Raw genomic sequence first — 25246 nt, 5'->3', positions numbered from 1 at the left:
GTTCAAAAACTCTGCAGAGTCTAAAAGTGCCAAACATCTATCTACAATCTGCAGTTAATTAGGCTAAAAGTGTTTCATCAAGTGATGGCTAATTAGTGTAAAATTGAAAAGTTTAACACAGAAACTGCTGGCAAAAGTGAATTCCTTACAAACACTTTTTTTGCCGAAAGGAGAAGAGAGTGCAAATGGGAAGTCCTTCTTGTGGAGTCCTTTCAAACTTTACGAGTGCATTGTTAAGTGCATTGGGCAAATTAAAGTGTGACTGGCATTGAGGCATTATCTCTGTTCCATACTTTTTAACCATTCATTTGGTATATCATCATCATCATCATCATCATCATCATCATCGTTAGCAGCATCATCTGCACAAACACAAAGCAGCAGTCCCCAAGGATGGACCATAAATTATGGCATTCTGTTTTAAGTCTTGAGCTCTTTTGCCACCAATTAGTATAATTACCCAGAGCGGGTTAAGTCGATAGAAAAAAAAAAAAAAAACTACCAGCGAACGCACTTTCCTTCTATATGCATTTGTATATGAATTGTTTTAACTTTTCTGTCGTCTGGTTTATCATTTATATGTATGTATGTGTTGTGTATGTTGGTTAATTTTTTCGTTGTTTTTTGTTTTTTTTTGTTTTTTAAGCAGCTTATGAACTCGGGCAGAAACAATTTGTGGCTTGCCGCCTGCCATTTCGCCAGTTTTTGGCTTGAACATCTTCAGTTTTTGGGTCAAGCTTTTCTGTGGTGCGAATGTCACGGCATCTGGCTAAGCCACCTCTCATTCTCTCATTCTCATGCTCATTCTCTCGCGACTGAGGAGAACAACATTATAATAACATCCATCATCCATTTGCTGGACCATATCGAAATGACAACCACTGGACCACGGGTAGTCCCCCCCTTTCCCCCCGCTCGCCACTCAACTCTGGCGACTCTCCCCATGAAAAAAGTAGCAAAAACAGCAACTGAAACAACAAAACGAAGACTACTCACTGAGTAAACATGACATATTTTTGTTTACCAAAAATGTTGATGGTGCTTTTAGGCCTGAAAATGAAAACGACGAATGAAAGCGGCCAAGCACCATTTGGCCTGGCCCATATCTTTTTTTTTTATATACCTACATATATACCTATATATATATATATGTATGTGCGTATATTTATGCAGCCCAATAATAAGCCATTTCGTGCACATAATTGACAGGAATAGGAACAGTAGCTATTCACCCAACCACCCATCTCTCTCTCTATCTCGATCTCTCTCTCTCTCTCTGCCGTCTCGTAGTAAATGGTCAAAGCAAATAGCCATAATTAATGTATACAACATAAATGCGACCTGACCAAAATACAAAAAAAGGCGGCCAAAGCTCACGACACAACATGAAAATTGTTTGTCTTATAGTTGTCCGACTTTTTCAATGGAAAAGAAATACCCATAAAGGTCAGACAGGACCTATGACATTTAGCCAATACCCTTTCAAAAGTTTCATTTGATTTCACTTGTTTTAATGTGATTCTCTATAATTTCATTGTCCCCATTCAACGTGTATCGTGAAGATAGACAGAGAGCGGAAGAGAGAGGAAGGAAAATGTGAGACGGAAAGGGTAATCCCGCAATCATGTTGAACTTGAAGTATCCTCTAATATGAGCAAATATCCCAAGTTAATGACCTAAATGAAGTTATATTAGTTGCCTAATAACACATTTATGACAAAATGAATTGTTATTGGCTCTTAAGTTTTCATTGTCTATTCCAAAATTAGAGCTAAATGAGCTTATCTTAGCCCATCTGTTCTGTTCTGTTTGATTGTTGTGCCAAAAAAAAGAGAATGAAAGAAAAGGCAAAGGCAAAAATTCATTTAGCATATTGAAAATGATGGGATTTGATTTTCCACTTTGTAGCTGCAAACTCATTTTCCACTGTAATGCTCTGCTGCTGGCGTTGGCGTTGGCGCTGTTGCTGTTGCTCTTAGCTGATGCGTGATGGCCATATTACGCATACGCCGCATTGTGCAGAATTGGAAAATGTGCAATAAAGGCGATTTCTTCATTGATACGCCAAGCAGGCGGCAGTCAAACAGGCCTGGCCTGGCACTCTGCCCCTCCAGATAGGGCCATCTATATTACACAGATGCTATGTATATTGGGTGTATATGGGCTGTTCAATGTACGCGAGCCAAACAAAAAATGGGTGAAGGAAACAAAAAAAAAAGAACCAAAATAAAGGAAGTATAAAAAACGACAACCGAAACGGAAAGAACACTGCAGAGAGAGAGAGAGAGAGAGAGAGAGAAGGAAAAAGGGTGGAGGGTGGGTGGCAGAGTGATGAAGGAAAAACAGGAAAAACGTATTTTGCGCTGTGCTTGTCTCGATGATTGCCTTGACAAAATCACATTGACAGCTCAGAAAAACACAGAGAAAACACAGAGAAAACACCACAGCAACAAACAGTTACATATCCTGCCTACAGCCAGCCGTCACCAGCAGCCTCCAGCCGCCAGCCACAAAGCGCACCACCACCCCCACTCAGAGGCATTCCCCCTACTTCCCCTGTAACCATCAAGAGTCCTGGGAAACATTTTCATTATTAAGGGGAAAAAAAGATGAGCAAATGTTTCTGTTGTTCTTTTTTTTTTTTTGGCGGCAAATTCAAATTAGATTTAAATGAAGCAGCAGCCGCAGCGACGTCGGCAGGCAAGGAAGGTTGATTTGTTTTTTGTGGCTCTAATCAAGGGGCAAAGCCTTTTTATTTTTGGTTAATAGTTAAATGAAATTAAATAAAGAAATGAAAGAGCGGGCGGGCCAACAGTTTCTGGTGTTTTTTTTTTTTTGGTGAAAAAATTTGAATTTGGCAACACAAAAGATTTGCTTGGGCAAATTTATGCGTCTCGCCTTGCCGCATTGTCATTGTCAAGTGAAAATGGTGATGACAGTTTTCCTGGGCACAGCCTCCCGTCACCCCATACCCCACCCAACCCCTGTCCACTGTTGGCAGCAACTGTGTTGGCTTTTGTGTTGGCTGTGACATTTTTATTACAAAGGTTTTTTTGCTTCTCTCTTTTTTTTTTTTTGTCGTTTTGCCGTCATGAATTTTATTTGGCGGCTGTTGCCAATTTTATGAGATTTTCTCGCAAACTATTTGGCCAAGATTACAGGCAACAAAAAAATAAGGAAAAAATTGCATGAAATAAGAAAAGAATTGTTGTTGTTGTTGTTTTTGTTGTTGTTGGCCGCTGCCCACACAAACAACTCTAATTAAAAAAGTTTTACGTTTAACCACTTGAGTTGGCTCACTCGCACACACACACACATACACATTCAACTCACATGTGTGTGGCATGCGGCATGCGTGGCATGTTGCGTGTGCATATGTATTTGTGTGTGTGTGTGTGTGTGTGTGTCGGCTAGACAATCAAAACTTTTGTAGCGAAACTTCAAAGCGTAAAGACACAACGGGCTAAAAGACACAGAGTGGCCATAAAATTAATGAAGCACCTCAGACCTCAGACCAACAACGCATTCTCTCAGTTGACTGTCGACTGTCGACTGTCGACAGTTCTTGGCAGTCCTGGCATTCTGTCTCTCAGTTTTTAGCTTTTTAGCTGTTGGCCATAACGGAGACATTAAAGTCCTATTTGGCCACAGAAATGTCTATTTAAATATGCGCATAAAACGTCTGCCGCCTGGCCAAGAGACTCTTGGAAACTGGCCCTAAGGGACAAATGGTTAGGCAAGGCTTTTCATATATACCCCTTAACATTTAATGGCTGGGCATATCAAGGCCAACATAGGACAGCAAATTGGGGAAAATCATTATTAAAATGCTTTTCTCTTTTTTCCTCTTCTTCTATTACATTTGTAAATTTTCTTTTCATTTTACATGTTGCACATTTTGCGCTTATGTGGCAAGAATTTTTCCACAAAGAATTTCCTTAGATTAAAATTGAGAATTCAAAGGAAAAGGAAAATGCAAAATAAATTAAGAAACATTTATCTGCAAACCACAAAATATTGCTTTCACATATCCTTTTCCAATTGTCTATGGTTTATTTGTTTGTTTTTATTAAAAGTATTTTATGTTACTTTGTACTAATGGGTAAATAAAATTAAGAAGCCGTGTTTGAAGTAAATTTTAGATCCTTAAGCAGCTTAAACAGTGTCCGCAGCTTTGTGTATATATATGTATGTGAATTCATTTAAAACTTCAAAATATTTGTTTGGCAAGTAGTTTTATTATGGAAATCGTCTGCTTTTCGGTGTCCTTAATCTTATGGAATTGCCTTCTGAGATAAGGTTTCGTGTTAAGTAATTAATTTTGCTCTGTAACCCAACACTGCAAAGTGTAACAAAGTGTAAGTTTAAGGGGTGAAAAGCAAGTCGAATGGCTTGTTGGAATACAATGTTCTCAGAAACTCGCTGTGAATGTCTCCCCTGATCCTGGCTAATCTCTGATGTACACTTAATTATGTGGCACACTTTTTGATTGTTTTGGGGCGATTTATGACAGCAGCAGCAGCAAGAGCAGCAAGAGGAGCAACAGCAACAACAGCAAAAGATGAGCAGGACGAGCAGCTAAAAAACCCTTTTGAAGTTTGTCGTTGTCCTTGCTCAGTTTGCCTTTATCCATGTAAATTTCATTTTACAAAATGCTGTTAGCATTTGCCAGTCAAAAAGTATGCTATAATTTCTTTCCTTTCCCTTTCCTACACTTTCTTGTGAGTGTGTGTGTATGTATATACATCTCTCTCTCTCTCTCTCTCACTTTTAGCTTCTCTGTGACATTTTACCTTAGCAATGCAAACAAAGTTGGTCCCGTAAAGTGCTAAAAATTCATGCACATGCAAAAGTTGAGCACCAGGTTGGATTGCATTTAGAATAGGGAAGAGTTTTTTATTTTTTTTTTTTGTTTTTTTGGGCCCCAGACTCAAAACTGACTCAGTTTTAACTAATCCGAAATGCAAGTAAAACTTTTTCTTTCTCTCTTTGTTTCAATGTGCCAAAAACTTTGTGCCCGACTGCACACACTGTGCGCACTATAAAAATTCCATCAATAAAGCAATCAATTTGCACTTGACTATCCGCCCCGCTTTGCCCCGTTTCGTCTCTTGACACCCTTTTGCCTTTGACACCTTTGACAAGACAGAGAGATGGACAGAGAGCAAGCGAAAGAGGGAGGGAGAGAGAGAGAGAGAGTGGGAGAAACACAAATGAAAAATAGTAGTACAGAAGAAGAATTTTCCATTTCTTTTTTGTTTTATTCGTCGCATTTTCGTAATTGTTTTTTAAATGTGCAAAACGAAACTCTGTCACATTGTGGTTCGAAGCCATTCATTTATCAATCAATCAATTGTACAATCAAACAATATTAAACACAATACAACAATACAATACAATACATAAATAAATTCACTTCAATTGCAGTAATAATGAATATATTTATATACAATATATAGATATAGTATATGCCAGACCTTGACTATGGAACCTTTATTATTGTTTATCCACCTTTTCCTAAAACCTACAACTTTGGCTCTTCATTTCAAGAATTTCTGTTTGGTTTATGTTATCTCCACCTCACGCTCCCCCACTCTGTGTGTGTGTGTGTGTGTGTCTGACTCCTTCTCCCTTTTGGATTATTTGCTTATTTGATTGAATCAACTTATATACACTTGTCATGCAATCGAATGATTAGAATGACGCCAAATGTCTAAAAACCAAAGCAAACTTGAGCATAGCCATTCAGTTAGTCAGTTAGTCAGTCAGTCAGTCAGTCAACTTTGGTATTGAAATATGAAAATACAGTTTCACCATGAACATTTTCAATAACAAATTGAATTATGTTTTATGAAAAGTTTGCTTCGGTTCGAGCTTTTAGCCTAAAAGCCGACAACCAAATTTTAATGCAATTAAATTGCAATTTCCAATACATAAATACAATATATACATATACATACATAAATATAGACATTTTACGCATTCGCATTTTTTTTCTTTCGTTTGCTTAATGTGACATGGCAGCAATTAGTCCTAGTCTGACTCATTTCGTCCTGTCGCCCACTTCTGCCTCATCCTTCAGCGTTCGCTATTTTCTTGCTTCACCCGCCTTGCTAAATCATTTAAAACTTGCTTCAAAACTTTTCTGTCTCTTCCTACACACACACACACCCACATACATACATACATACATACATACCTACTTATAGATGTGTGTATGTATTTTGTTTGCTTTTGTTGTTTTCTCTCTACGCTTATAGAAAAGTTTTAATTATTACCCACTTGCCATGTTCAATTAGTGAGCAATGTGGCCCAAATTATAAAGTTTTTGTCCGTCGAGTTCAATTGTTAGAAGATTTTGTATCCTTGCTAAATTGAGGAATATCCATTAGAAGGATATCAACGTCCCCTAGGGATCTAGGGAATGAATAACAAACAAACTATATAGACTGACTTTGTTCTCTTTGATCGAAATTTAGGCAGAATTCTAATTGTATTTTCCAAAATTTCCCATGAATTACATTTTCATAGAATTTTACTTCACATCTCAGGGTATCGAATATTTCGGCACTTTCCACTCAGTTAATTTCATTTCGAAATTGATGTTTCACATCGTGCTCTGTGTTTTCTGTTTGTGCTAGAAAAAGGCAAAATTGTTAACGTTTTAAATCACATCTGTCGAGGTTATTCACTTCAGCATCGTACACCATACCGATGATAACAAAATTATAAAATTTAGTGAAAATAAAAAAGTATAGTTATTAATATTGATTTGCAATGTTCGAAAAGCGTCTATCAAATGAAGCCATTGAGGAGTCGGAGTCCCCCGCACTCCGTAGGCAATTCGTGATCAAGGTTTATACGCAATTTCTGATTTGTGTCGTAATTGGCATTGTCCATTGGCTGCTGGCCGTGACTCTTTTGCAGTAAGCATAACTACTGAAACCCTATAAACCTATAAGGACAAAAGGACATTCGTTTTGGTAATCATCCTCATCATTTTTCCCTCTTAGGTCAACCTTGGTCGATTTGATAAAGGAACATGCTTCAACATTTATTTTACTTTTCATCATAAGCGTTTTTCTGTTCATACTGTATGCTTTGACCGATCAGGTCAGCGAAATACCATGTATAAGTTGCGTGGTCATAGTCCTGATTGTAAGTATATATAAGCAATTCCTGAGAATGATATTTCTAACATAACATAACGCTCTCCTTAGGTGGAATGTCTGAATTTAGCAGTTTTGGTGTTAGTCGTAAACTCGTCGGCTTTGCATTTATTAGTTGGTATTCTTGGAGTTATGGTCGTGGTTATTATTCTGTGCGTTTTGGGTACATTCATGCCGGTGAGTTTGATTCCTTCCGGAACACACAATGCAATGCAATAACTCGCCTCGTGTCTCTCCCTCTCCAACAGTTTGATATCACGGATAGTGTAAATTTCTTTTTCATGGTGGCTTGCTCCGTTTTCCTACTGAGCATCTATGCCATCATGTACTATGTAGCACTGAAAACGACATGGCCCATCTATTTCTATATAGCCATAATAGCCAGCTTGGTGTTGTCTGTAAGCATTGTTGTCCCACACCGCCACTCCGACCCCCCTTCATTCACTTACACATATCCTTCACTTGCAGTTCCTCATGTATCATGTGCAATGCATTGCCGGCGATGGCCGTGTCCAGGCTGGGCTAGGAGATGACAAGTACGCCTCTTTGTTATTGTACCATGACTTTTTGGCCTTGTTTATGTTAACTCTTTACTGGCAGTGACATGCAATAAAAAATGAGATGGAATAAAATGTAATCGTTTCTGTCTCTTTCTTTCTGTGTCTCTCTGCGTGTCCTATCCTTTACACATTTGTAGCCGCTCTTGGTAGATTGACCAATGTCGATTGGGATTCAGGCATCCAGTGGGTCCCAGGAGGTGTAGCATTACATGATCTCGGCATTCAATTAAACCATCGAGATTGCAATCGCGGGCATAACGTTCCACATAGCTGCGAACAATCCTCTCGGCACATTTGTCCTCAACGACGCAATGCTCATAATCTGAAAAAGGGGATCAAGTGAAAGGCTGGATTATGTACTCTCTCTCTGTGTGTGTGTGTGTGTGTGTGCGTATGTGTTACCCAGTGTGAGAGGCTCTGGCAATCGTTGCTGTGCATCCTGCCAATACCAATGAGATATCCGATAGATGCCACAATTCAACTCGCCGCTGCATTTGGCCGGCTTATTCCCAGTGGCTACCAATGCAATACAGGCCAGACATTCATCATCGGGTTGCTGGCTCTGTGATTTATCAGTTGTCTTTGTAATCTGGGCAGCTAAACAGACAAAAGGTTTGTTTTTTTTTTGGTTTTCCAATGGTTGGGCAGTAAATCAAAATAAAGACCAAAAAAAAAAAATGAGAGAAGAAACAAAAAACAAAAACATGTTAAAGGGTTTAAATTTGTCTGGCCAATTTTAGGTTTAGGGTTTTGTTTCAAGGACAAACAAAAATTACAATATTTGAAGGACAACAGGGATAATTTTAGCCAATTTCAAATGCTGATGAGAATACTTATAAACTAAGCATATACACAATGATGACCTTTGATTTACCTATCACATTCTTTCCATCTAAGATTTAAATAGATTTCAATCAACAAATTGCCAAACGGTTTATTCTCATCTCTTAGAAAAGTTACTATACATATATTTATAATAAGTTTGACTAATTGTAATCACTTATTTTCTATACAAATGGTGTCCTATATGATTTGATTTCGTATCATGGTGGTGAACTAACAAATAAGAGAAAGACAAATAGAGATAGAGACAAATATTTCTTTCGATTCAATCCACATTTATTTGTAGAAACTTACCGTCAGATGGCGCTGTGCGACCAGTAAATGTAGTTGAATATGTTTCTGTTGATGCAGCATCCATATGATGTTGATTCTCGTAATCCTGCTGATGGTTGGAATAGTTATGCGACAAGCGACCCAGATGATGTTTTTGTCTTAAGTGCAAATAAATGGCACCAATAATAAGCATCAGAGCCAACAGAATGGCCCCCAAGCTGAGAAAGTTTCGAATGGTATGCTTTTGCTTTTGCCAATGTGGACGATGACTGCTGTTCCGTTGACTGGACAGGGATAACGCCTCAGCATACTGATGATGGGCTGCCTCAGCAGCCTCAGTGTCTTCCACTGGCGAAGCGTTGCCGACTGGCAATGAGTAGTCCACGGCTATATCGACATCGCCAGCTGTTAGATGGTCCTCACTGCTAGTCAAAGTCGGATCCATGCCCATACACTTTGATGGTACAACTAAAACTGTTTTGTTGCTTCTATTTTCATAGCAGGTACTGCTGGCTTGGGTTGGGTTGGGCTGGGCTGGGCTGTCTGTCTGGTCTGAGATAACCTCATCTCAGAGTTCGATTATCTCTCCCCCTCTCTCTCTCTCTCTCTCTCTCTCTCTCGACTCTAAAATGCTCATTGTCGCGGTCGTTCGGACGGGTCGGTCGGTCTCTTTTGGCTGCGGGTGCTTATCTGTTTCACATTTTTATATTATTTTGCTTTTATTTCGCAGAAAACAAAGTTTTGTCTATGTTTTTTTTTTTAGTCGATGTGTGTGTGTGTGTGTGTGTGCGTGCGTGCGTGCATGTGTTTGTTGTCCCTGCACCCCGATCCCAAAGTGTCACCCAGATGTAAGCGCCAGATTAGGTGTCGATTGCACCTAGTTCACCCAGTGGCACCTGACATTTTACGAGACGTTTTAGCTTAGGGGGGGTCGCAGGGGGGGGGGGGGGGGGGGGGGTCTGGGAAAAGGGGGGAAACGGAAAGTGGCACATTTGTATGCGCGACAAATATGAGAAATTCGTATGATGAAGGTATTCACAACCGCACAACTTTCAGAGACTTTGCCCCGGAATATACACGGATACACACCCACACACCCACACACACACACACACACTCACACACTCTCACACTCACACACTCTCACATTTTTGCCCGGGGATTGGTTCGCTACAGACATCATTTGCATCGACATCTCTTTTTTCCTTTTCTCACTCTTGCTCACTGTCCCTCTCTCGCTCTATCTCTCTCACACCTACATATATTTGAAGTGCATTACTAAAGTGTCACTTACAAGTATGCATATTTACTTCAACAGCAAAAATGTCATATGCACACACACAGAGACTTTACTTTAGCATCGACCTCCTCACCAAAATCCATTCCCCGCCAAAAAAAAACGTGTGTAGGGAAGATTGGAGTTTCCATCAAGGAATTGGAATTGGTGTCCTTTTAAGGAGCAGTGATGCGATGCCATTGCAATGTCTATTTAATCCGCTTATGCAGTTTTAAAGCCAGTTTTGCCTAAGCAACAACCTGCTCGTTAGATGATAAATATTGAAATTTTGAAATTTTCCTCTCCAGCTTCGTAGGAAGCTTAACTTGCGATTGATCGATTGCATATATGTAGAAAACTTTTTTGTTTTCCTATAGGAAGAGCAAAAATTGCCTTTTCGAATTGATAGGAAAACGTAAATGGTTTCAGCTGATAATCCGTAGAGAAAATGAAGGCAAACTTTTCCCTTCTTAAACTTGAGAGAAATCGAATACAGTCGAATCGGGAAATAATGCATTTTTGCGTTGACTGTTTAAGGCTGTTCATTATATGGGATTTTCACCGTATGGAAATTCAAATATAAACATTCTCAGTTTGTTGTAACTCAAAGTTCAGATGAAAAGTTTTGTTAGCTTTAAAAGAAACTTGTTGAAAAATTAATTTACTTTTTGCTAAGAAATTATTACACATTTCTAAACTTGGCCCTAAGGAACCGACATCTATGTGTGTACTTTAATTGTGGCCACTACTGTCCGCTAGTTATCCCTTTTGTTTGCCCCTTGTTATCATCATCATCATCATCATTACGCTTAATGCTAGGGACTGACTTCCTGTGATATTTCCTCAATTTACTGAATTTCAAATTGAATTCCTTTTGTCATTTTATAATTTCCTATGATTTTTATGTTAATTAGTTTGTTTTTGTTTAGCCCAACGATTTGCCCCCCATTAGCTATGTAGGTTCCTTTCAGTTAACTGGATAAATGCGGGTCTTGTACCTGGAGAGGGAAACGGAAAAAAAGAGACACAAAACAAAAAGTCGCTTCGTCATTTCTGTTGATTATTTTTGCTGTATTCGTAATTTCTGTAGGGCCGCCAGCCGCCATTTTTCACATACCTTCAAATGTCGCCATTGTCTCAGGGCATTTTCCATGACTTTTCTTCTCATTCTGTGGCGAAAAGTCATTTATATGAAAGTGTGGTGTGTGTGTAAAGGCAACTCGTATGTATGTAAGTGCCTGGTGGTTGTTGGAGGCGGAATGAGAGAGAGAGAGAGAGAGAGAGAGAGAGGTGAAATCTGGAAATCAATTATGAAAACATTACAAGTAGTTGCCGAGCTAAATGGCTTTTATTCCCAGCAGTAGCCAAACTCAACTGAATCACACTAACCCACCAAGCCAACCCGAGCCAGCCACCCACCCACCCACAGCGTGCCACCCTTTCTGCAGAAGGCTTCTTCTTTTTTTTTTTTTGGGAGTAAGAATGGGCGTATGGCACGCCCACATCTGTATGTAATATTATGCGCTAAATTCCTTTTTCTTTTTGCTGAAATTTTCCGCTCGAATTCTTTTGCCTTGCTGCTGCCGGCTGCCTTCTGCCTGCTGCTCGGTGGCATTTCAAAAAAAAAAAAAAAAACACACACACACACAGTAACAGAGGCGAAAAGCAAGAAATGAGAGAAAAACACACACAAAAATATGTTGAAAAATCTGCAAAAATGAGAAAAAAAGAGACGAAGAGAGAGTGAGGGGAAAAAATAACAAATTCTTGCTGCACTCGATTAAGGCACTTTCCGGTTTGATTTCACCGCCGAGCCCTTGACACTCCTCCTACCTTGCCAACCCCTACCCCCTAGCCCCACCCCTACTCCTACCATCCTGCTCTTGCCATCCTTTTGCTTCTATTCGGTTGCCAAATGGTTGCATGGTCTATGCATGAGAAGAGCCATTGGCGGCTTTGCCGGAACCATCATCGGTGGTGCTGATGTATATGGAGAGCACGTAACCAGCTAAAACAAAGTTAATTAGATTTGTTGCAAAAGATGGCCATTATTGAGGGGGGGTCGGGGCGTGAAGACGAGACGATGGCTGGTTGGGGGTGTCCCTTTTTAATGGTGTCAGTGTGCAGCTAATTTTGAAATTTGTATGCTCCGTTTCGCTCTCTCTTTCTCTGGCTATGTGGTGTGTGTGTGTGTGTCTCTGTCTCTATGAGTGTGTGTGAGTGTGCGAGGATTCTGTGGTTTATTCGCCTGGAATGAGTTTGCCCATTGCCAGAGCAATTACCTGGCTTAATGCATCTTCTTTTCACTCCTTTCCCAAAAAAAAAAAGAAGGAAAATAAGTTATCCCCCCTCTCTTCCTTTCTCACTCATTAGTTTCTCAGCTCTCTCTCTCTCTTGGAGCTGCTGTTTTTCTTTTTATGCAGTTGCTGCAACTTTTTTATAATGCTCTGGAGTAAAACTTTATAAGTTTTTTGTGCAGATGCTGAACATAGTCCATAAATGCTCGGAAGGAAGTCTGAGTGTACCTGGCATCTATCCTAACTAATATGAAATTTGTCTCTAGTTAATCGATTTAATAGCCCATTGAAATTAATTTTCTACTTCCAATTGATGGGAAAATGTTGCAGATATTCATCCATGGAATGTATTGAATTAAGAGCGAAAAAAAAAATGGGGAGAAATTTTCCAAGTGTATTAAAAATTTTATGCCAAAAGGTTTTATATTTTATTTATGAGATTTTCTTTATGGTTTTCCCTTCCTCTATAAACTGTGCTTTCTCTATAGCTCTTTCACTCGTTTTATCTCTCTCTCTCTCTCTCTCTCTCTCTTCTGGTTACAGTCCCAGCTGGCTTTGAGGCTAAAGTTTTCTTTCGCTTTCTTATTTTTCTCATTTTCTTGTGTGCAACATTAAAACATCAGCAATTGAAGGAAGAAAAATCGTCTAACATATGTAAATTTTTTTGGCTGCAGCTGGTTAACACAGGACCAAGGAAAGGACTCGTCGTAAGGAGCAAGTTGAATGATTGAAAATGCAAATCGCATAGAGGCAAAAAGGCAACCACAACTGACTTGCTGAACGGGGGGAGCAACAGCAACCAATCAACACCTACAAAAGCACTTTCAATAGCAGAGGAGCAACAGAAGAGAGGAGGTGACCTAGTGGAGCGGAGGTGGAGGAGGAGTGGCTAAAGGACAGCTATTAAAGTTGGCGGAAATGACACAGTCAAAATGTATCGCTGTAAAAATTGGTTTTGTGCTCGCAGCAATAACAACAACTATGTTGATGTGGCACTAAGCGAACCAGGCACGGGAACGGGAACAGGAACTGGAAACGCTGCCAATGCACGTAACAACAACACTAGCAAAAGCAATCAACCGACAAACAGAGGCAGTGGCATCAGCAACACTAACATCAACCACAGCACAACCAATCATAGTGGTGTAACAGATGCAGAGGCAGCTGCCTCTCATGGTGTGGCTGGGGGTGTAGGTGTGGCTGGCTCACAGGTTGCCACTGCCTCTCATGTGGTCACCTTTCTGGATGATGCGGCAAGCGGCAGTAATGGAGCCGTAACAAGCAGCCGCATTGTAACCACTGCCGAATTGCATCAGGCCCATATGTTGGAGCATCATTCCAATTTGGATGCCATTGAGCAGGCTGATGATTTTATCTATGGCCCTGGCGCTGGTCTTTCGCTATGCGATGATAGTTTGCCATCGGCTAAAAATTGCTACCGTTTGGTCATGCTTGGGTGAGTTACAGCAATCGCAATCGCAATCGCAGTCAATCTGTCCGTTTACTATCTCAACTCCCCACTTCTTCCACTTTGACTTGAACTTGTCTTCTCTCTCTCTCTCTCTCTCTTCTATTCTATTCTAACTGGATGGACGACAGCTCATCACGCTCGGGCAAATCATCGATTGTGGCACGTTTCCTGGGCAATCGTTTCGAGGAGGCCTATACACCAACCATTGAGGAATTTCATCGTAAATTGTATCGCATACGAAATGAGGTCTTTCAATTGGACATTTTGGATACTTCTGGCTATCATCCATTTCCCGCAATGCGTCGTCTGTCATTTCTAACGGGTGAGCATGACCAAATAACTCTCTCTCTCTACGTATGTGTGTCTATATGTATCTCTCACGTCTCATCACTTAAGATTTTTTTTTGGGCTGGTGGGAGCGCCCTTAGTTTCCTATTTAATGTCCTATAAATTATCATAAAAATCAGTCGCAGCTGTTGGCGCAAAGGGCCGACAAGAGAAGAGATGAGCTTTTTGGTCAAGTCAATGACAGAAACAGGCCACCAAACCAGACAACGAATGAGGTCAAAACACAGGAGCGTATCAGAGAAATCCTTCCAACAAATAATGAGCAAAATGATGAGACAAAAGAAAGGACTTTAAATTGCCAAAGTTACTCGATTCGGACCATGTCGGAAATGAATTTTGTGTTGTGTTGCATCCCTGGCTTATGAGATTTTGCGGATGTCTTTATATGTTTATCGTTATGTATGTACGTAAATTTCCATAGTCATCTGTGTTTGCGTAATTTATGAGCTTGTTAAGCCTAGTTACAACACAGCTACTCAAATGGCCGTACACAATTTGTCCAAGGTCGTATCAGCAACCCCCCTTGGCTGGCTACGTCCCTGGTCTGCGGATAGTAGCCGCAGGGAGGGTGTCCATCATAGATGCATAGATAAGCCATAAATTTGCCTTAGCTAAATCAAATGACGATTAATGTTAGCATTTTTATGGACCGTACGACCCACTTTGCATTGCAGGCGATCTCTTCATACTCGTCTTTAGTATGGATTCACGTGAATCATTCGAGGAGGTGGTGCGACTACGTGAGAATATATTGGAAACCAAATGGGCAGCCTTGAATCCTGGTTCGGGATTCAAAAAGAAAAGTTTACCCAAAATACCCATGATATTGGCTGGAAATAAATGTGATCGGGATTTCAAGTGAGTTCGCTGTCCACTTTAAAGAACATTATTTTAATGGCATAAAATTTCTTCTCTCTCTCTCTCTCTCTCTCTCACTCTCTGCTTAGGACGGTTCAACTGGATGAGGTAATGGGCTATATTGCTGGACAGGATAATTGTTGTACTTTTGTCGAGTGCTCGGCCAGACAAAATTATCGCATCGATGATTTGTTTTATGCTCTCTTTATGGTTTCCAATTTGCCGCTGGAAATGACACCAAATCATCATCGTCGTTTGGTTTCCGTGTTTGGTGCCCCATCGCCGTTGCCGCCCCACGGGGCTGGCAATGTGGGCGGCGGCAGTGGCAAAAAGAATGCCTTGTCCATTAAGCGAAGGTTCAGTGATGCCTGCGGCGTCGTAACACCGAATGCCCGGAGACCCAGCATACGAACGGATCTGAATCTAATGCGTTCCAAGACCATGGCACTCAATGAAGGCGAAGGAGTGGGCAACTCCTCGAATCGTTGGCAACGCTGCTCCCTAATGTAATGAATGAGGGCCAGTGAGCCAGTGAAGTATATAGCAAATGGACAACTTGTGTGATAGATAAGTGGGCGTGGTCGGTAACTAATTTCTAAATGCAGCTTTTGGGTGATTTTTGATATTAAATTATGTAGACACAGAAACACACACACACACATACGCTCACACCTAGACACACACACACACACACACACACACACACACATGCATATACATATATACTCTCGTATAGCAACATCTAAGTTGTACATAATTGATCAATTTTCTTTATTTTTCTTTTTACAGTTTCAGTTTTTCTACACCTCTGTCCCCCCCGCCACCCTCACACCATCTCACTACCTCACCTAACCCTCACCTGTCCTCCTGTTCTCCTCATCTTCTGTGATTCTGGTTTTTATTCTGTTTTTTTTTCTATTATTGATTTCTCTTTTCCCCTTTCCCCCTCCCCACCAATAAAACCACACAAAACATCCAAAAACCAAAGAAAAAAGAAACAAAAAGCAGAGGACAATAATGTTTAAAATGAAAGTTTTGAGGAATTGTATAGAGTTCGTTACATATATTTCGTTTCTCATTGATTAGATTTAAATGAATTGAATTGATATTTTTAATAGTTCATTTGCATAAGTATTACTTACACAAACAAGCATATATATTGTTGATAATTGTTGATCAAATATTGATATTCACACACACACACAGAGAGACACACACACACACACACACAAACACATACTTCAATCCTTGCATATCAGCCAAAAAACCAACAACTGTAAGCCATCTTCTTCGGCATTTCGAAGTATTTGTAATCTTGCGGTTCTTCAACAGTTTGGAACTAAAATCAGCTTCGGTATACCGAAGTTTCTATACCCTTGCAGCTTCTCCCCAGCGTACCCACCTCTCTCTCTCCCCTCTCTCTGTCCGTCTCATGAGGTTTTTTAAATTTAGCCAAAAGAAAACGGATTTGGCTAACTAATTTCAATTAAATCACAATTAATTCATAAATTCAATAGGAAAGCTGACTGTGGAAGGATAAACTGTCCTGTTGCCCCTGCAAGGGTATTCAATTGCAAAAAAAAAACCAAAAAAAAAAACCTGACCAAATGAATAGGAAACAAAAACTCTTTCTCTATTGTGAACTATGTACACCGAGCAACAAAACCAAGCAACCAAACTAAACAAACAAACCTAAAACTTAAACTAAAGAACAAATACAATTAACAATTACTATATGTAACTCTATATACACACAGACATAAACATATACATATACATAAACATATACAAAAAAATATATATATAAATTATAGGACACATTTAGCGTTAAACCGAATTTAACATATAGAAAACTGTTCTCATCTAAACCAACAAAAGAAAGGAAAAAAAAAACAGAAACAAAAAATGGAACAAGTTAACCAAGAAGAAAAAGTAAATTCGAGTTTCACTTAAAAAACGTAAACGTAACAAATAAATATAAATAAACAAATTTTTTTTTTATTGGTTTTTATTTTTTTTTTTTTTGTAGCAAAACATTTAACATTTATTCAAGTCAAGTATTACTAATATCGATAATGGATTGAGTACATATTTAATATATATATATATACATATATGTAAATGTATGTGTGTATAAATATACAGAAACAAAGACCAAATTATTGTATTAAATAAACATAAAAACTAAGCGTTAACATTTGAAAGTTATTTAAAAATTCTTTAAAACAAAAATGCAGAAGTGCAAATATTTACAAAAAAAAAAAAGAAACGCAACCCATTAAATATTCAATTAAATTTAAAACAAAAGAAAACCCAACAAAATTGATGATCATGTTAAGTAAAAAAAAACCAAAAACAAAAAGTTGACTTTTCAAAATGCTTTGGATTTGCATTATTTACATATTATTATATTAAAATTGAAATAAAACATCAATTTATAAATATTGAATAACAATTAAATAAAAGAAATTCAACCAAATGACAAAAGAAAGAAGTTAGAGCGAGCGATTGAGAGAGAAGGGGGTAGGTGGGCTGAAAAGAGGGATACTAACTTTAACTTTACAGGACTTTACTGTGCATCCAGGTCAAGAGGTGCAAAAGGTCGACAAAAAATCAAAAACCAACCAACTGATAAAGTGAAATATATCATTATAAATGCATGTCATACAGGCAAAAGAGAGAGTTTTCGATATCATCAATATATATATAGATTCTTGATCAGCTTCAACAGTCAAAATGATATAACCACGTCTGTTCGTCCGTCGTCTGTCCATCTAAGTCTCTGATTTGTATATAGAAAGATGTACATGGTATGTATAACTTCTATTTGAAATATATTGAAATTTAAAGTGTCTTTTTTTTTATCCATCAGTTAACTTTGTGAGCCAGTTCATTAATAAGTCTATGTTGTGATACATCTTAATCCTTAAGTACTGTAACTTCATAGACCTCAAACTAAGTCACTTTCGGACGGCCTTCTAAGGAAATAAGGTTAGATTGACCAATTGAAATTGAAAAATTCGTGAAATACTGGAACTCATTCATTTAAAATAGGCTAAATTGTTGAAAATGCCCGATCAAGCCAAATATTTCCATTTATAATAAAGTACGAAGTAAGCTCAAGTTGATTTCCAAGTTGTCCTAGTTTAAACCGACACAAACAGAAACGAATTCATTTCAGATATTTCTCTAGCATTAGCTAGGTAATATTTGGGGCTTTGTTTTTAAAAGCATTTGTTAAGATTAAGAAACAAGTGTCCACAAAGGACTTTGGTTCGAGGCTTCGCTTGCAAGTGAGGTAAACTTAAAGTTCTTTCCCTTTGCTCGTTCACAACCAGTTGAAAGCTTTCCACGACAATCCTTTAAGCTTTCAAGCTTAGGATGTAGACCTAGAAAAACGAAAGCTTGGAAAGTTTATAAACTTTTACAGAACGCAACAGGCAGGAAAACTGGACAAAAAGTTTTGAATTTTAAGGGCTAGCAAAGGATGTGGAAAATTTGATGGAATAATTGTGACACATGGACGTATACTTGATATGATTTTATTCTCATCATCAAAAAGTTGTCAGGGCATAAATCATAATCTAGTTACTGCTACAGGCACCTGCTTCCTATATGAAAAGGACCATGGATAGTCCTTCTAAATGGGGCAGGGGGAATTGACAGAGACTAGGTAAATAAATTGCCAGTTAGTCGGCAACTGTTACAGAGAATCAGCACGTGCCACAAGGCGATGACACGACCCATTGACCAATGCGCAGGAGGCGCAAAATGGCAAAGTGAGTTGCCAGACAAAAGGGTGAAACGACCCCAAAAGTGCAGTCAATTTTAATTGTTTGCCAAACCGATGGAATGGGACAGGGAGGGGGATGATGGGGGCGACAGGAGACGGGAGGAGCCTATTAATAGGCTTATGGTTTTGATATGATATACTGAGAGGCCAGTCGAGGCCGGTCAACTTCGATTATCGTTGGTGGTTAGAAGCGCTTCCCCCCTTCCAGGGCCCCCGACTCTACTCTACCCTTTCTGGCAGCGCGCAGCCAATTTACTTTGCATTTGGCATATGCATAGACAGCAACTGCAATTATAATCCCCCTCTAAGCTAAAATCATAATTTCATTTATAGATTTGCATTTGACTGCTAATTAAAAGTTAAATTAAACCAATTTTTGCAATAGAGAAGGGGACAAAAAAAAAACACACAAAATCGATTTTGAATCGCTGTACATATACAAATCCGCATACATATATTAAAATACTGTATGCAAAATGGAAAATTGTAAACTTATTTAGCACGTTTCTAGCATTTCAGCCAGACTTTGCTTAGTGGCAATGTCATCAGGAAAACTAACCAGGCAAAAAGCAAGGTAGAAAACTTTCTATGTCAACAGACCAAGTCGTCCCGAAGTTCTGCCAAGACTTGTAAGAAGATGTGTAACACCTCACCTCATCTCACTACCTCACCTGGCGCCAACTAGTTGGCGGGGGGGATGGGATTATGGAAGAACTCAGGAGTAGCAATTGGTGCGCTGCCGTTACTGCTGCTTGGAGTATTTGCTTATTGTGTTTGTAAACATTGCTAACAACTTGAGTAATGCCGGCGACAATGCCGGCAAATGTTACTTCTCTTCTAGCTAGATTTTTGCCTGCTTTTTGCCACCATCACCAACCACTTCTAGAGAGACTCAGCACCCATGCTAATAGAGAGGTGGAGCCTAGGCAAACAGCGCGAAAATATATACAATACAACCAGGCATTAGGGTGCTCCCAATTCACCAAAGTAGACCAATTCAAGTGCCCAACAAGGTCACACATACATATATGTGTGGTCCAACAAGTTTAGTTTTGTCTCAGTTTTTTCAAAGGACTCATTGGGGATCATTTCCAATGATCTTTAGGAGGATTTGGCCAACATGTGGTATGTGTAATATTTAAAAGATTTTCGCTGCTTGCCAACTTTAATGACATGAAATCTGAGGACCAACGAAATAACTATTTTATCCTTTTCTAAAGTTGAATAATATTATCTTGGAGTGTGCAGATAGAGCTAATAATGACATATTGATACAGGGAGAGGGGGGGAGTTTCATTAATTGGGCTACCACTCTCTATGCGGATCACCCTTTTGTAAATGTGATAGGGATACGAATACAAGCCAAAATGGTGATGGTTGGGTGAGATGAGAGGGCTATATCGCTGGCAAGTTCTAAGTGCTCAAGTTTTTCAATTAAAAGTTGCTACCTTTTGTGTGTTAACATAAATACGCATATGTGTGAGTATGTATGAGTATGTGTGTGTGTGTCATTGTGTGTGGGTAAAAGGGTTGTAAATGGCGGGTGCTGGGAGAGGGCACATTTATTTATTTCTTGACTTCTTGCCTAATCATGATGCCGTCTGATATATCAATAAACCAACCTTTGAGGCGGTGCTTCGTTGACTGCATTATAAATCAACAGCTAGGCAACAACAACTAACCAACGAATCAGTGAGCCAACCCACCAACCCACCAACCCACCAAGCCAACCCACCAACCCACTAACCAACCAACCAACCAACCAACCAACAAACAAACAAACAAACAAAATAGAACAACAACAACAAATGGCAGGTGTTGAAGTCGCTTGTTGATGGAGAAATGAAGGGCCTTACAGGGGAGATGGGGGAAGAGGGGGGCGGCGACGGACGATAGGTAGGACGGATGTCGGCATTATAAATTCATACGAAAAATACCAAAACGTCAAACAAATTGCAAGTTTTCAGTTGCATTTCCGCCAAAACGTAACTGAAATAATACGTTGCAAAAGACGTGTGAGTGTGTGTGTGTGTGTGTGTGTGTGCATGGGCGGAGACATGGTATGGGGGTGGGAAGGGGGGGGGAGGTTGGAGTAGAAGTTTCTGGGAGTCACGGCACACACAAATTGAAGGTAGGCCAAGCCACGTCTTTTCCTTGGGGCAACGTCTTCGGTGAAGTCTGCGGCTCCATGTGCTTGGTTCGCCTGACAACTTGAAATGTTGACGGCTCACTGACATTGTCTGCGTGTGTGAGTGCGTGTGTGCGTGTTGCATATATGAATGATTTTGTGGCTGTGCCAAGCTGCGTTGCAGCAACAAGAAAAAATACTCCTCGCCACTCCACATCCATTTCCTCTCCCTGCAGCTTCATCCTCCACTCTCATACAAAGTTATGCAAATTCTGTTTACCGCTGACATCGCCCAATACCGTTGTCGCCGTCGCTGTTGCCGCCGCCGTTGCCGCTGCTGGCATTGCATTGGTTTCTGCGGTTTCGGCATGCATAATTGTTGGTTTTTAGTTACACGTTGAAGCAGGGAAAACTCATACGTTGCGCCACATCCATCATCCCTCAAGGAATAAAGGCCAGAAATTGTCAAACTTTTGCGAGCAGCTCACACACAAAATTGGTAAGCCAATTTTTTTTTCCTTTTCCTGTGGCCAGGAGTTTGGCGGGGCTTAGGGATGGGGGAAAACAAATCTTTGACTAGTTGAAAATGCGTTGAGATCAGACGACAAATAAGCCGACCATATATCATCAAGCAAAATTGACTTTAAACTTAAACTGCAGCGTGCACGATTTGCAGTAATAATGCATCTCATTGAAGTTAGAAGAACGAATATTTCTATACCCTATTAATGAAGTAACTTTGTTGACTTCAGATTTAGTCTTAAACAGATCGAAGGAGAACTCGTTCCAGAGTCAACCAATTGATAGTTAGATCCACTTGGATCCACTCTCTTTTTGGCGTAGTCGGTAGTCGGTAGAGCAAAGTTCCACAGCGACCGGACGAGGCAGACATTCCGTGTGACGACTAACTTTGGCTATTAGGTTTGTGTTTCCCCATCATGTAAGTACATACATTTAGTTCAATTAAGTCATCTACTTTTGTTTAGCAGATCCTTCATTCGGGTCTTCGTGTTCAGTGAGTGAAATGCCGGCTGAGCTGCATGAAGTGAATGGCCTAAAGTTTGCCTCAATATTGTGGTGTTAACTCCTATATGAGAGAGAGAGAGGAGAAAAGACACAGAGACAGAGAGAGAGAGGGAGAAAGGGGGAGAGGCAGATAGGCATAGAGAGAAAGACAGCCTAGAGAACAATAATCATTTCTCACAGATTTTTGTGGCCCCCTGGTTAAGTTGTTGTTCTTGTTGTGGCTGTTGTGTTTGTTTTGTATTGTTTTTTGTTCTATCATCAAAAAACAATTCTCTGCATAGCGTCCGCAGAAATAATGGACGTTAGGCCGCCGCCGTCTTGATAAGCTAAATGATAAATTGTTTTTATTCGTGACATATGTATGCATGTGTGTCTCTCTCTCTCTCTGTGTGTGTGTGTGTGTGAGTATATGTGTGTGTAAACACAATACTTACTACAACAAACAGTGGCATAGTAAGTGGGGGGGAGGAACAGGGCTACAAACAGAAACAATAGAACTCTTTTTACAAGTACCTTGTAGTTGAACTCCTGCGGCTAATCCCCTTAAAGCGCTACAAAAACATAAAAAGGACATAGTGTAATGGCATTTTTGAAGTAGCATTAAGTATAGTGCAATGTGTTAGCTAGTTAGTACATGCCACATGGATTATAAATACATACACACTCACATATGCATACAAAATATATATGGTCTATGGGAGAAAACTTTGCAAAATTTAATTGTGATTGTATTGTTTCTTTATTTCTTAATATTTTAAAAGGATTTAAAGATGTGGTCTTAAGCTAATTAAATGTAATGTTTTCTTTTCTATCCAAAAGGCAAGTTAATTATGCCAAATTTGCATTACTTTCGCGAGTCTCTTGCCAAATGAAATATTGTGCGAAAGGTGTAGCAGCGTTTTAGGCGTGCCCTGGCAGCTATAAACGATCGCTGGCACAATGGAGTCCAGTTTATTTGCTAATATACCCTGCTGGCTCCACCCGTGCCCCAAAAGCGTTGAACTCATCCTGTTTGCTGATGCTGGCTGCGTAAGTTGTTGGGGCCAGCGCCAAAACTTGTTTTCTGTTCATTCTTCTCGTTCTGCTTTCAATAACAAACAGAAAACGACAAAAAAAAAAAAAGAGAAGAAAGAAAATACAATATACAACACATATACATATATAGAAAGAAAATAAGAAAACAAAACGTGTGGGGCGTAGGGTAGGGAAACAAGGGAAACAACGAACGAAACGAAACGACAAAACGAAGGAGTGAGAAAACAAGGTCGACAGGCAAAACTTGTAAATGCGCCTGGGCACAAAAGTGGAATCTAATAAGCTCACGGCTAAATGTGTTATGATGAATGACATTGTCAGACGCAGGGCAGAAGGAATTTAAAAAGTTTTACCGTGCCCACAAACACCACCCACCACCCATCACACAACACCGGCAGGCAATCCACCTCGGCAGCTGCAGGAGCAGCAGCAAGGATTGTAATTGAAAAGTGAAACCCAAAAAGCAAGTAGCCAATATAAAGTAAAATGGCTCATCTCAACTTACCTTTTCCTCCTCCTCTTCACCCCGGCCCCGCATCCGACCACGGCTTGTAATGTTATCTTAACGTCAATTGCTTACCGCAAGTGGTGATAAGGGCAAAGGCAAAGTGTGGATGGAGCGAAAGAGAAGGAGAGGGAGAGACGAGTGTTGGAAAATGTATATCCTAGGGGTCTGCTGCTCACTTCAAGTTGAACTTTTGCAGTTGTGTGTTTCGTTTTCACAGCTAATCAACTAATACAAAAAAAATTTAGGTATTCATTCATTAAATTAAAATTTCATCTCTGCTCATCTGCTTTGATTGCTCTGTGCCTATGTGGTTCGTCTTGGTCTGGCTCGGCTTGGCCTGGCTTGTTTCCTGCTGCTCTGTTCTGGCCCCATGGACCACCACCACCTAATCCCTCCAGTTTCACCATTAGACCCTCCCATTCTGCTCTCTTCTGCTTCTCATTCTCTCACACCCCACGGTCCCAATCCCAAATCAAATCGCAACTGTTTTGGCTTCTTGGTTTGATTTGGTTTTCTGTTGTTTGTATATTTTGTTTTGTTTGCCCTGACAGACAGGCCTGACAGTTGGCTCCACCAGACTTTACCACGGTCTTTGCCTTACCCTCCCGCCACCGCCGCCACCACCACCACCATTACCACCTTCTCATCCTCCTTCAGGCTTCGTCTTCGCTGTTTGCCTATACAAATCCGCATCCGCATCCGCATTGGCAACGGCATCAGCATCAGCATCGGCATCGGCATCCGGCCGCAAATGAAACTATGTATCTGTATATGCCATTTGCCATTGAAATTCATAAAGCATCAATGTGGGAGGGAGAGAGTTGGGTTTTGATAGCTGAAATCATTTGCTTTAATTCAAGTGAAAAATTATTTAAATTGGTTATCAAATACACAAAAACAGAGCATACCTACACACATACAAATAAAAATATATATAAATCTATATATTTACGTATACAAATTGTGCCGACCGAAAGAACGCCTCCCATTTGTATTGTAAATGAAAATGGAAATTGATTTAAAGTTAAATGAAAACGTACGGTAAAACAGTAAGAGCAGCAAAAATAATATATTTTCTATACATCGATCAAAGCAAAAATATATCCACATCGTAGGGAGGCACATCCATCCATCCAGCCAACCCTCCAATGACATGATACTGCAATTCGAAACCCAAAGTGTTTTTATCATCGAAATAATCAACAAAATTTGTTTGAGCCAAAATGGTAGAAACAAAAAAACAAATATTTATACATAAATGTACATTACATTGATTTAATAAAGTAGCAACAGTTTACTAACGCCATCAGCAGCTGTGAATGGGTTAATCTTAAAACCAATTTGAGTATTCAATTGATGCTAATGCGTCTACTTAAAGTCATCTGGATAATTCCCACAAGTCAATTACCGGAAAAAATGTGAAAAACCAGGCTATCTCCGGTGCAAAGGACATCCCAATAGTCCTGTGGAGAGCTGAGATATTAAGGATTTTATGGTTTTGGTCCACTTTTTTGGTTATTTGGGATTTGGAAACAATTACAAGTCCAAAAAACAGCAAGAGTGCTCATAACTCTGTCATTTTAAGGACGATTGGGATATCCTTTGGCCAGCTTAAAGTCCCTGTCCATGCCTATCGATTGACATCATCAGGTCCTGGAATG

General features: G+C 39.7%; 3 protein-coding genes across 10 annotated transcripts in view; 2 read left to right on the top strand and 1 right to left on the bottom strand.

The window, feature by feature from the left end:
* Positions 1 to 15754, top strand: part of LOC6638878 (GTP-binding protein Rhes) — a 72563-nt gene extending 56809 nt beyond the window's left edge. For 5 of the 6 annotated variants that reach the window (XM_047012022.1, XM_002062416.4, XM_047012021.1 and 2 more), the window contains exons 2-5: positions 13093 to 13874; positions 14018 to 14211; positions 14912 to 15095; positions 15185 to 15754. In XM_047012022.1, the coding sequence (XP_046867978.1) occupies positions 13351 to 13874; positions 14018 to 14211; positions 14912 to 15095; positions 15185 to 15605 (1323 nt within the window). In that variant the 5' untranslated portion in view covers positions 13093 to 13350 and the 3' untranslated portion in view covers positions 15606 to 15754. Of the gene's footprint in view, positions 1 to 13092; positions 13875 to 14017; positions 14212 to 14285; positions 15096 to 15184 lie in introns of those variants that run through there. The other variant, XM_047012023.1, reaches the window with a different exon arrangement.
* Positions 6606 to 7806, top strand: LOC6638876. Its single transcript, XM_015179113.3, has 5 exons — positions 6606 to 6926; positions 7014 to 7158; positions 7221 to 7346; positions 7418 to 7567; positions 7638 to 7806. Exons 1-5 carry the CDS (start codon positions 6778 to 6780, stop codon positions 7770 to 7772), a joined length of 705 nt encoding a protein of 234 aa, XP_015034599.1. The 5' UTR covers positions 6606 to 6777; the 3' UTR covers positions 7773 to 7806.
* Positions 7106 to 9323, bottom strand: LOC6638877. 3 transcript variants are annotated; one of them, XM_023181495.2, is made up of 3 exons: positions 8867 to 9323; positions 8132 to 8326; positions 7106 to 8051 (listed from the first exon to the last, which is right to left on the bottom strand). In XM_023181495.2, exons 1-3 carry the CDS (start codon positions 9294 to 9296, stop codon positions 7846 to 7848), a joined length of 831 nt encoding a protein of 276 aa, XP_023037263.1. In that variant the 5' UTR covers positions 9297 to 9323; the 3' UTR covers positions 7106 to 7845. The 3 variants fall into 3 exon arrangements, with proteins under 3 accessions (XP_023037263.1, XP_023037269.1, XP_023037272.1); XM_023181501.2 differs by having other exon boundaries at positions 8030 to 8076; positions 8867 to 9322; XM_023181504.2 differs by lacking the exons at positions 7106 to 8051; positions 8132 to 8326 and adding an exon at positions 8638 to 8785 and having other exon boundaries at positions 8867 to 9319.
* Positions 15755 to 25246: the final 9492 nt, after the last annotated feature.

The sequence above is a fragment of the Drosophila willistoni genome (genome assembly GCF_018902025.1).
Source record: "Drosophila willistoni isolate 14030-0811.24 chromosome XR unlocalized genomic scaffold, UCI_dwil_1.1 Seg144, whole genome shotgun sequence".
NCBI classification, from domain to species: Eukaryota; Metazoa; Arthropoda; class Insecta; order Diptera; family Drosophilidae; genus Drosophila; species Drosophila willistoni.
The sequence above is the reverse complement of the archived record's forward strand: the minus strand, read 5'-3'. Positions and strand labels throughout refer to the sequence as shown.

Bases quoted from the DNA above. Each gene is read 5' to 3' on its own strand.
- LOC6638876 (XM_015179113.3), top strand. From the start codon at position 6,778: ATGTTCGAAAAGCGTCTATCAAATGAAGCCATTGAGGAGTCGGAGTCC. The intron at 6,927-7,013 runs GTAAGCATAACT...TTTCCCTCTTAG, and splicing joins CTGGCCGTGACTCTTTTGCA to GTCAACCTTGGTCGATTTGA. The intron at 7,347-7,417 runs GTGAGTTTGATT...CCTCTCCAACAG, and splicing joins TTTTGGGTACATTCATGCCG to TTTGATATCACGGATAGTGT.
- LOC6638877 (XM_023181495.2), bottom strand. From the start codon at position 9,296: ATGGGCATGGATCCGACTTTGACTAGCAGTGAGGACCATCTAACAGCT. The intron at 8,327-8,866 runs GTAAGTTTCTAC...TTGTCTGTTTAG, and splicing joins TCGCACAGCGCCATCTGACG to CTGCCCAGATTACAAAGACA. The intron at 8,052-8,131 runs GTAACACATACG...CCCCTTTTTCAG, and splicing joins GCCAGAGCCTCTCACACTGG to ATTATGAGCATTGCGTCGTT.